The sequence below is a fragment of the Odontomachus brunneus genome, unplaced genomic scaffold (assembly GCF_010583005.1).
Source record: "Odontomachus brunneus isolate Ranch 3 - 2012 unplaced genomic scaffold, Obru_v1 Obru_scaffold_032, whole genome shotgun sequence".
NCBI classification, from domain to species: Eukaryota; Metazoa; Arthropoda; class Insecta; order Hymenoptera; family Formicidae; genus Odontomachus; species Odontomachus brunneus.
The window spans coordinates 1,406,657-1,418,394 of NW_022639482.1; the positions used below are offsets into that span (position 1 = coordinate 1,406,657).

General features: G+C 32.9%; 2 protein-coding genes and 1 pseudogene across 2 annotated transcripts in view; all 3 read right to left on the minus strand.

Annotated features, from left to right (window-relative positions):
* Positions 1–82: 82 nt before the first annotated feature.
* LOC116843364 (putative odorant receptor 92a) lies at positions 83–3,519 on the minus strand. Its single transcript, XM_032813741.1, has 5 exons — positions 2,194–3,519; positions 898–997; positions 529–639; positions 233–388; positions 83–149 (listed from the first exon to the last, which is right to left on the minus strand). The coding sequence occupies exons 1-5, from the start codon at positions 3,054–3,056 to the stop codon at positions 99–101; spliced, it is 1,281 nt and encodes a 426-aa protein (XP_032669632.1). The 5' UTR covers positions 3,057–3,519; the 3' UTR covers positions 83–98.
* Positions 3,520–3,530: 11 nt separating this feature from the next.
* LOC116843369 lies at positions 3,531–6,732 on the minus strand (annotated as a pseudogene).
* A 616-nt stretch (positions 6,733–7,348) lies between these two features.
* The window catches only part of LOC116843367 (odorant receptor 43a-like), a 5,501-nt gene continuing 1,111 nt past the window's right edge, over positions 7,349–11,738 (minus strand). The window contains exons 2-5 of the mRNA XM_032813748.1: positions 9,095–9,194; positions 7,834–7,944; positions 7,538–7,693; positions 7,349–7,456 (exon numbers count right to left, since the gene is read on the minus strand). Of these exons, the coding sequence (XP_032669639.1) occupies positions 7,406–7,456; positions 7,538–7,693; positions 7,834–7,944; positions 9,095–9,194 (418 nt within the window). The 3' untranslated portion in view covers positions 7,349–7,405. The remainder of the gene's footprint in view (positions 7,457–7,537; positions 7,694–7,833; positions 7,945–9,094; positions 9,195–11,738) is intronic.

Consider the following 11,738-nt stretch of genomic DNA (forward strand, 5'->3'; position numbering starts at 1 on the left):
TATTCATTCGGCATAAATTTTCTTAGCAAAAAGGATATGGTAAATATTAATTTTTCTGTTGTTATCATTAGAGGATTAAGTCGAGTCTTTCCCGGGTATTAAACGACAGTTCGCAGCAAATTTAAGTACGCGAGCGAAGTTTTCAGAACCTATGAATTATAACAGGATATATTATATGACATTTTTTAACATATCTTTCTGTCTTCGAAATAATATACTGAATTGCACTTACGTTACCAAAACTAGAGAACGAGAGGCTGATTAATTTTCCGGCAGTAATTTTTGTCGGATGATGAGACATATTGATCATTAACGTGAGATCGACTGCAGTTTTTCCTGGTAAACGATACCATTCGATTTCATATGAAATGTGTCCCACTTTGCTGCACTAAATATTTAATTTCACATTTTTTTCAATCGTGCGTAATATAGCGTGTAAAACTTCGCAATTATAATAACATAATTTAAGTATCATGAAAAAATCTAATCTAATTCATTGTGTTATCTAAAATATTTAAATATAAGCACCTGATCCGTCAGTAGCTCACCGATGTAACAAAACATAAAAATATTGAAGACAAATGACGTCAACAGAAAAATATATGTCATAATTGCAAAGCCATCATTATTATGCCATTCCTGCGAGCATGACATCGCGATTTGAATATTTAAAGTATTCCATTAGATTAAAGACATAATATTATGTTTATATTTTTATTCAATGCCACATTTAGTATGAAACATTTTCTTCGATATTACAATTATAATATACATGAAGAAAACCATTTTGTGCTAAATGTGTAAAATGATTGTATATGTGCAAATATTTATCAAAAGATATGTTTAAATGTCCAAAAATTTTTTGTATTATAATTTTTATAATTCCTTATGTATTACCATGAGACAGTAATATTCCAGTAAGCATATTATCAATGTTGATTCCATTATTTCTACCATACATAGTTCATTTAGGACATCCTCGATTCTGGCCGAAAATCTGTAACATCTTTTAGTCTAGAACCTACTGCATTTGAGTTATACAAAGCTACAATTTTTCGTTGAGAATGTTAATTATAATTTTTTTATTCATTTCTGTGGAATGCAGAATGGGACTATTGGAAAGAAGATGGCCAAAATGTGCTCTATTCTGAGGCAGAAAAATCAATAGATAAAATAGGTATTGTTTTAAAGATCTCGACGAGTTAAAAATTTTGGTATTATCTCAAGTTAATACGATTTTTCGTTTCGGAAATGCAGCGTTCCAAAAATCTGATTTCCGTTACGATTTTTAATTTATAGGAAATGTTAGCGTTGGAGTTTTAAAACGATCGAGGGCCCATTGGAAAGTTGAGAGTGTCTACTTTTCAAGAAAAAATATATCATTCTGATTAAGTGCCAAATAAGCGGGAATCTAGGTGTTCCAATTAGAATTTTGGTACTTCCGATCGGTTTTGAGCTGTGAAACCACTTTCAATCGATTTATTGACTATTTAAACTTTAAGAGAAATTCAAGTCCGAATCCAATTTTTCTTAAAGTTTAAATAGTCAAGGAATCGATTGAAAATGGTTCCAGAGCTCAAAACCGGAAGTACCAAAATTCCAATTAGAACACCTAGATTTCTGGTCATTTTGCACTTTATTAGAATGATATATTTTTTCCTGAAATGTAGGCACTCTCAGCTTTCCAATGCGCCTTTGACCATTTCGAAATTCCAACGCTAACATTTTCTATAAATTAAAAATCGTAACTGAAATCAGATTTTTGGAACGCTTTATTTCCGGAACGAAAAACCGGATCAACTTGAGATACAAAAATTTTCAGCTCGTCGAGATCTTTAAAACGATACCCATTTCATCTATTTATTAAACTGGCTCTGAATGGGGCACATTGTCTAAAGGCATTTGGTCTCCCTCTTTGTTATATTTTCAATTTCTTTAAATTCTATGTTATCATAAAGTTAGAAACACTTTCATAATTCTATATTTTAATTTTTAATCTTTTTTTATATAAACATATACAAATATTTAGGTTTTCTTATGTGTATACTTTATTAATATACGTTCTAATACTAGATAGAACATAATTGTTCCAACTACTAGATATTTATATTACTAAAATATTTCCTTAAAAGTTTACGACTAAATGTGAAAGTCTACAACTAAATGAAATAGGTTGCAATTGTACATACTCACCTCAAAGCTTGCACATGGTGATTTACAATAATCGCTATACGATGCTTGGAATTCATATGACTGCTTTGCACATTCTGCACGAGATTTTCTACCTTCGCCATTACAATCCCCATCTGGCCGCAGGCATGAGCGACGAACATAGCAGCCAAGCAACACACTGCCGTGGTGATGTTGAACATTATGATACTGGAAAATAATTGTGCGCAAAAGACGAACACATAAGCCGGCACGAAGCGTAGATCAAAAATGATGTCAAACCCGGGATATGTTACAGGACCGACGGTAGAATTTAATTCGTTATCGGGTCTTCGTGACAAAAACGGTATCACGGTGTTATAACACAAGCCGCCACAATATATAAACGTTATACAAAACTTGGATAGCACGTGTCCTTTCACCGAGTCCTTTATCATGATCGTTCGATAATACTCTTCTTGGACAGCGCGCCAATCGACACTCAAAACGTGAATGCACCGTCGAATACTTCTATGACGAATCACCAGAACCAGGTACTTCATCACCGAAGCGACCACATAAGCCAACGGACCCAGCATCTTTATCTTGTCACTAGTCACGGTCTGATCCGAGAGAGTGTAGATGGTCATAGGTATCAGAAGAAAACTGAGAGCGGACACACATACTGAAAACGAGATCGTCGCTAGGATCTTCTCGATCTTCGTGGTGTACGGAAACACCAATGGCCAGATCCCGAGGACTCGCAGTATCCACCGGCTCCATATCAATGCGTTAAAGATATCCTTTTCATAGTTCACATTCGACCAAGGGATGGTAACAATTTTGGCCATGCTATCGTCTCGAATGTGCGATAGCGACTGCTGCAAATTGTCGACTGTGCTAACCATAAGAAGTTGCGCATGACCGCTACGTGTGACTTCATGAGGGAAAGGAAAACGATGACATACGTGCGGTGGAAAAATCAATTTTGTTCCGGAGAAGGAATTGCTGCAATTGCATGCTATCACGCAAGGAGCGTTCTATCGGCAGTATGTAAAATCGATAATCCACGTTTTGCCGTGTTTTTCAAGTGACTGATAAAATCTTCTTTTAAAAGCAGGTAGTAGAATATAGTGGCGGATAGTAGAGTGATGTTGTGTGTCTTAAAAAATACTAATCAGCAAAGTAATTATTGTCTAAATATATAGTTCTTAATGTGACCCTGAGAGCAGAAATAATATTAATGTATATACTAATTAAAAACGTAAGTGCTTTTCCTGTGAATAACTCAAATATATAATAGAATACGAAAATATTAGATAAATGCAACAAAAATAGAAATGAATTTTTGTGAAAATTGCTATATTATTATTGTTGTTCTTAGTCTGCGAATATTATGTGATATTCATTTATTTAGTAAATTGTAAATAATTATGTGGCTTATTTGATATGATTCGTGCACACAATAATTTATTTAAACGTGAACATTTTTATCTCGAAAGATATTCGTTTAGTATAAATTTTCTTAGTAAAGAAGATATATTACTTTGTTGAATGTTAATTTATCTGTTGTTATAATGGTAGGAATAAATCAGATCTTTCAGGCATGTATTAAACAACAGTTCGCAGCAAGTTTAGATACGCAACTGAAGTTTTTAAAACCTATAAACCATAATAAAAAAGATATGTATTATATGACTTCATTATGAATATGTCTCTGAAGTAACGCTAAAGTTCACTTACGTTACCAAAACTAGAGAACGAGAGGCTGATTAATTTTCCGGCGGTAATTTTTATCGGATGATGAGACATACTGATCATTAACGTGAGATCGAGTGCAGTCTTTCCTGGTAAACGATACCATTCGATTTCATACGAAATATATCCCACTTTGCTGCACTAAATATTTAATTTCACATATCTTTCAATCATGCGTAATATAGGGTGTAAAGCTTCGCAATTATGATAACATAATTTAAGTATCATGAAAAAATCTAATCTAATTCATTGTGTTATCTAAAATATTTAAATATAAGCACCTGATCCGTCAGTAGCTCACCGATGTAACAAAACATAAAAATATTGAAGACAAATGCCGTCAACAGAAAAATATATGTCATAATTGCAAAGCCATCATTATTATGCCATTCCTGCGAGCATGACATCGCGATTTGAATATTTAAAGTATTCCATTAGATTAAAGACATAATATTATGTTTATATTTTTATTCAATGCCACATTTAGTATGAAACATTTTCTTTGATATTACAATTATAATATACATGAAGAAAACCATTTTGTGCTAAATGTGTAAAATGATTGTATATGTGCAAATACTTATCAAAAGATATGTTTAAATGTCCAAAAATTTTCTGTATTATAATTTTTATAATTCCTTATGTATTACCATGAGACAGTAATATTCCAGTAAGCATATTATCAATGTTGATTCCATTATTTCTACCATACATAGTTCATTTAGGACATCCTCGATTCTGGCCGAAAATCTGTAACATCTTTTAGTCTAGATTTTACTGCATCTGAGTAATACAGAGCTGCAATTTTTCGTTGAGAGCGTTAATTATAACTTTTTCATTGTTTTCTGTGAAATGCAGAATGGAACTACTGGAAAAGAGGACGGCAAAAATGTACTCCATTCTGAGGCAGCAAAATCAATAGATAAAATGGGTATTGTTTTAAAAGTCTCGACGAGTTGAAAATTTTGGTATTATTTCAAGTTGATCCGATTTTTCGTTTCGGAAATATAGCGTTTCAAAAATCTGATTTCCGTTACGGTTTTTAATTTATAGAAAATATTAGCGTTGGAGTTTCAAAACGATCGAGGGCCCATTGGAAAGTTGAGAGTACCTACTTTTCAAGAAAGAGATATCATTCTGATAAAGTGCCAAATAAGCGGGAATCTAGGTGTTCCAATTAGAATTTTGACACTTCCGATCGGTTTTGAGCTCTGGAACCATTTTCAATGGATTCCTTGAGTATTTAAACTTTAAGAAAAATTCAAATCCAAATCCAATTTTTCTTAAAGTTTAAATAGTCAAGGAATCGATTGAAAATGGTTTCAGAGCTCAAAACCGGAAGTACCAAAATTCCAATTAGAACACCTAGATTTCTGGCTATTTGGCACTTTTATTAGAATGATATATTTTTTCCTGAAATGTAGGCACTCTCAGCTTTCCAACGCGCCCTTGATCATTTCAAAATTCCAACGCTAACATTTTCTATAAATTAAAAACCGTAACTGAAATTAGATTTTTGGAACGCTGTATTTCCGGAACGAAAAATCGGATCAACTTGAGATACCAAAATTTTTAGCTCATCGAGATCTTTAAAATGGTACCCCTTTTATCTATTAATTTTATTGCCTTGGAATGGGGCACATTGTCTAAAGGCATTTGGTCTCCTTCTTTATTACATCTCCAATTTCTTTAAATTCTATGTTATCATAAAGTTAGAAAAACTTTCATAATTGTATACTTTAATCTTTTTTTATATAAACATATACAAATATTTAGGTTTTCTTATGTGTATACTTTATTAATAATTGTTCTAATACTAGATAGAACATAATTATTCCAACTACTAGATATTTATATTACTGAAATATTCCCTTAAAAGCCTACGACTAAATGTGAAAGTCTACAACTAAATTAAATAGGTTGCAATTGTACATACTCACCTTAAAGCTTGCACATGGTGATTTACAATAATCGCCATACGATGCTTGGAATTCATATGACTGCTTTGCACATTCTGCACGAGATTTTCTACCTTTGCCATTACAATCCCCATCTGGCCGCAGGCGTGAGCGACGAACATAGCAGCCAAGCAACACACAGCCGTGGTGATGGTGTTCATTATCATACTGGAAAATAATTGTGCACAAAAGACGAACACATAAGCTGGTATGAAGCGTAGATCGAAAATGATGTCAAAGCCGGCATATGCTACAGGACCGACGGTAGTATTTAATTCGTTATCGGGTCTTCATGACAAAAATGGTATTACGGTGTTATAACAGAAGCTGCCACAATATACAAACGTTATACAAAACTTGGACAGAACGTGTCCTTTCACCGAGTCCTTTATCATGATCGTTCGATAATCCTCTTCCTGGACAGCGCGCCAATCCATACTGAGAACGTGAATGCACCGTCGAATACTTCTATGACGAATCACCAGGAGCAGGTACTTCATCATCGAAGCGATCACATAAGCCAACGGACCCAGCATCTTTATCTTGTCATTAGTCACGGTCTGATCCGAGAGAGTGTAGATGGTCATAGGTATCAAAAGAAAACTGAGAGCGGACCAACACACTGAAAACGAGATCGTCGCTAGGATCTTCTCGATCTTCGTGGTGTACGGAAACACCAGTGGCCAGATCCCGAGGACTCGCAGTATCCATCGGCTCCATATCAATGTGTTAAAGATATCCTTCTCGTAGTTCACATTCGACCAAGGGTTGGTAACAATTTTGGCCATGCTATCGTCTCGAAGGTGTGATGGCGACTGCAAATTGTCGACTGTGCTAACCATAAGAAGTTGCGCATGACCGCTACATGTGACTTCATGTGGGAAAGGAAAACGATGACATACGTGCGGTGGAAAAATCAATTTTGTTCCGGAGAAGGAATTGCTGCAATTGCATGTTATCACGCAAGTAGCGTTCTATCGGCAGTATGTAAAATCGATAGTCCACGTTTTCCCGTGTTTTTCAAGTGACTGATAAAATCTTCTTTTAAAAGCGGGTAGTAGAATATAGTGATGGATAGTAGAGTGATGTTGTGTGTCTTGAAAAATACTAATCAGCAGAGTAATTATTCTCTAAATAGTTCTTTATGTGACCCTGAGAGCAGAAATAATATTAATGTATATACTAATTAAAAACATAAGTGCTTGTCCTGTGAATAACTCAAATATATAATAGAATACGAAAATATTAGATAAATGCAATAAAAATAGAAATGAATTCTTGTGAAAATTGCTATATTGTTATTGGTGTTCTTTTTCTGCGAATATTATGTGATATTCATTTATTTAGTGAATTTTAAATAATTATGTGGCTTATTTGATATGATTCGTGCACACAATAATTTATTTAAGCGTGAACATTTTTATCTCAAAAGATATTCATTTAGTATAAATTTTCTTAGTAAAAAAGATACATTACTTTGTTGAAAGTTAATTTATCTGTTGTTATTATGGTAGGAATAAATCAGATCTTTCAGGCATGTATTAAACAACAGTTCGCAGCAAGTTTAGATACGCAACTGAAGTTTTTAAAACCTATAAACCATAATAAAAAAGAGATGTATTATATGACTTCATCATGAATATGTCTCTGAAATAACGCTAAAGTTCACTTACGTTACCAAAACTAGAGAACGAGAGGCTGATTAATTTCCCGGCGGTAATTTTTATCGGATGGTGAGACATGCTGATGATCAACATGAGATCGAGTGCAATTTTGCCCGGTAAATGATACCACTCAATTTTGTACGAAGTATATCCCACTTTGCCGCACTAAATATTTCATTTCACTTAATTTTCGATTGTGCGCAACGTATAACGTGTGTAGAGCTCTTTATAATTTACATAATTCAAGTAATATCAACATTTTAAGGTAATTCGTAATGTTATCTAAAATATTCAAATATAAGCACCTGATCCGTCAGTAGCTCACCGATGTAACAAAACATGAATATATTGAAGACGAATGACATCAATAGAAAAAAATATGTCAGAATTGCAATGGTATCACTGTTTTGCCATTCCTATGGACACAATATCAATTTATTGGATTTATTTATTGGATTTATAACTACTCAATTAGATTAAACATATAATATTATATTCATGTTTTTATTTAATGTCACATTTAATATTAAATATATTAATTAATGTTAAAATTATGTTATACAAGGTGAGCCAAATGTATGGATACACCCGAATAAATCTTCAGGACAACATTTTCGGAAAAAGTGATCTGAACAAAAGTTGCTCGAGCCTAAAAAAACTATCTGCTGGTGACTTTGGATTTAATCTTGGCCCCAATCTTCAAGGTTATTTGGAGGTCAACTTTGCTTTTTTAAATAGAAAAATATATTTTTTATTACGGAATTTTATTTTACATAAAAGAGCAAATAACTTTTGTTTGAAAGACTTTTTTATACGATCTCTATTTTCTAAGATATTTACGGAAATATCTACAAAATTATTGGTTTCAATAATTTTTTACTCGAATTCTACCAACTTTATCGAAAAATAATAAGAGATAAAAATTACCTATTTTCTTCTTATAGAGCTCTGTGAATTTTTTCAGGATTTTCTAATTAATTTTTTAGTAGTGCATTTTTTGCATTTTCTTGAAATACTAAAAAGTTCATATAAAATTTTTAAAAAATTCTCAGAACTCTATGAGAAAAAAATAAACAATTTTTATCTCTCGCTATTTTTCGGTAAAGTTGATATAATTCGAATAAAAAATTATTGAAACCAATAATTTTGTAGATATTTTCATAAATATCTTAGAAAATAGAGGTGGTATAAACATTTTTTTTAAACAGAAGTTGTTTGTTTAATTACGTAGAATAAAATTCTATAATAAAACATATACATTTCTATTCTACAATCTATCTACAAGTAATCTTGAAGTTTGAGTTCAAGATTATATCCAAGGCAGATGGTTATTTTAGGCCCGAGCAACTTTTATTCAGGTCACTTTTTCCAAAAATCCTGTCCAGAAGATTTATTCGTGTGTATCCATACATTTGGCCCACCATGTATATCTAGAAACCAAGCGATATACATTTTTGGTGTTAAAATTATGAAATGTGTATATAAGTGAAAATATGTTCTATAACAGTACAATTATACATACACATATATATAACGAAATAATTTTTATAATTTCTTACGTATTACCGTGAGGCAGTAATATTCTAACAAGCATATTATCAATGTTGATCCCACAACTTCTACTAGGCATATTTCACTCAAGATATTCTCGATGCTGGCCGAAAATCTGTAAGGACTTTTAATTTAGACTTATTCTATTTAACTTCTACCGAGCTGTAATTGTTTACAGCTGATTATAATAATTTTCTCTTTTATTTTGGTGAAGTAGCGAATGCGCAAAATTAAATTCATTAAATTCGTTACATTCCTTATTACTTAACGTTCTTTAGATTTATCAGATCAGAAAAATTTGTAATATTTCTATTTCTATTTTTGAATATTTCTATTTTTTACGTACATGTATGTTATTAAACTATAAAGACTTTTTATTTGTAACCGTTTAAGGGGATGCCGGACATGAAAAAAACATTGACTTTTTTCTGCAAAGTTTACATCTAGTTGCTTGCACGGAACTACAAGCACTTTTACATAACAAAAGTACACGCAAAAATAAATTGCAGCATTGCTCAATATGTGACGAAAACGAAAAAAATTTATATAAATTTAAATTTTGAGCTGTCAGTTAGTGCAATATTTGCTTAATACAACTATTCTGCAGGTTATACATATTGAAACTGTGAATGCTCCAATCAGGAAAAGTTCAAAGATCACTACTACACTTTCAAAATTTAGTTTTGATGCCAAAAAATATACGAAAAGTTTGCAGAAAAGTTTATGAGAACATGCGGTTAGGTATTCCGACAATTATGATAAAGTAGAGCAAAAAATTAGTTCACGGATATTTTATATAACGTGCGTGTTATAAAACAGTTACATTGTTGAGTAGGAAATTATAACATTGATGTTATGTTACTGTTACTTTGTGTTTACTGGGATATTGATGGATGCTCCGGTTCATTTTCGCATATATTTTCCATGTATAATAAAAGGATTTTTAATTCTACGTAGGTAGAAAAAAGTAAAGAAAGATTCGATTTCGTGGTAGTAATAGTGCATTATCGTTTTAGTCTCATTTTTTGGATGTGTTGCTTCATTTTCGCACGTAATTCACAATGCAAAATGGCTTTTACTTTGGTCCAATTAGCACGAAACAATAGTTTCGCAAAAGTATTCGGTATCACGTCAACAACATATGCCAAAAAATTTTAATTTTTGTTGACTTGACCAAATTAAAAATTCTTTTGTATAGCAAAGATACATGCATAAATGAAATAGGGCATTCCTCTTTTAAGGATGAAAACGATGTGGAACTACTGCTATCGTGACACTGATTTCATTTTTCAATAATTATAGTTTACTAACTGCTTCAATTTATATGGTAAAATTACATGCGAAAATAAAGTATAACATTGGTCAGTGCGAAATAAAAAAATATCTTAAATTACCGTTGCTAATTATATTGAAATCTCAAATAATAGGTAACGTATTCTTCAAAATATTATTTGGAAATTACAACACTCTTTTCTAAAAATTTTTTCTTTGATGCACCCAATACACAAGCGGTTTGAAGAATTCATCAGAAATGCAGCAAAAGCCTGTTTTGGAGAGAATGCGAATATCGGCAACGTGGCATTCACATTTATGTAATGTCTATGTGTAAGAAAATTGAAATGACAACATAGCACATACACTTGCATAACATTTGTGAAAGGATGATAGCGGTATTATGTTAGCGCCTATTTGACGATCGTCTTTATTCTATAAATATATATGTGTATATAAATTCGATATCGTCGGTAAATGAAGATAACATTTTCTACTTTTTGACGATCGCTCTACGTTATCGATGCTTATCAAGTTCATCGCTCGCTCCGGCATTCCCTTAAACCAGAGTTGGGCAAAATTTGCACATCTCAGGCGATATTCAGTAGGTAACTCCCACCGTTCCCCTTTCATCGCTCCATGTCCGGCGACCGAGGCGACGATCGCGGTGCGCTCAGGTCCGTTGCAGTATAAGAAATGGGCTGTGATGCACCCTTGAATCATATTATCATTAAAATTTTTTCCTCGTTTAATAATCACTTTAAAATATATATGTTTACGTGTTTTATATATATACACACACACAAACACACACACATATATACAGGGTGTCCCGCGTAAGACGGACCAAAAGAAAAATATAAGTAGAACACATAAAAGTGAACAAAAATTGTATAGGTCATTTTTCAAACAACCACGTAAAATTTCGAGATATTAATTAAAATAGTTGAGCATATCAGAGCGCGACGACCCGGCAAGCGGGATATACGGCTTGCCGCGGCCGGCGAAGAAAATGGATGATTGCTCTCGGGCCTATCTTATAGGCCAGAGAGGTGGGCCGTTTGGCATATTGAAATGAGTAGCTCCGTGTGTGCGTCCGTGTACGTGTGCGTTCTTCCATTTTCTTCGCCGACCGCTGCGAGCCGTATGTCCCGTCTGTCGCATCGCGCGTTCTAATTTGTCCAACTATTTTAATTAATACCTCGAAAATTTACGTAGTTGTTTGAAAAATGACCTATACTATTTTTGTTCACTTTGATGTGTTCTACTTATATTTTTCTTTTGGTCCGTCTTACGCGGGACACCCTGTATATGTGTGTGTGTGTTTGTGTGTGTGTATATATATAAAACACGTAAACATATATATTTTAAAGTGATTATTAAACGA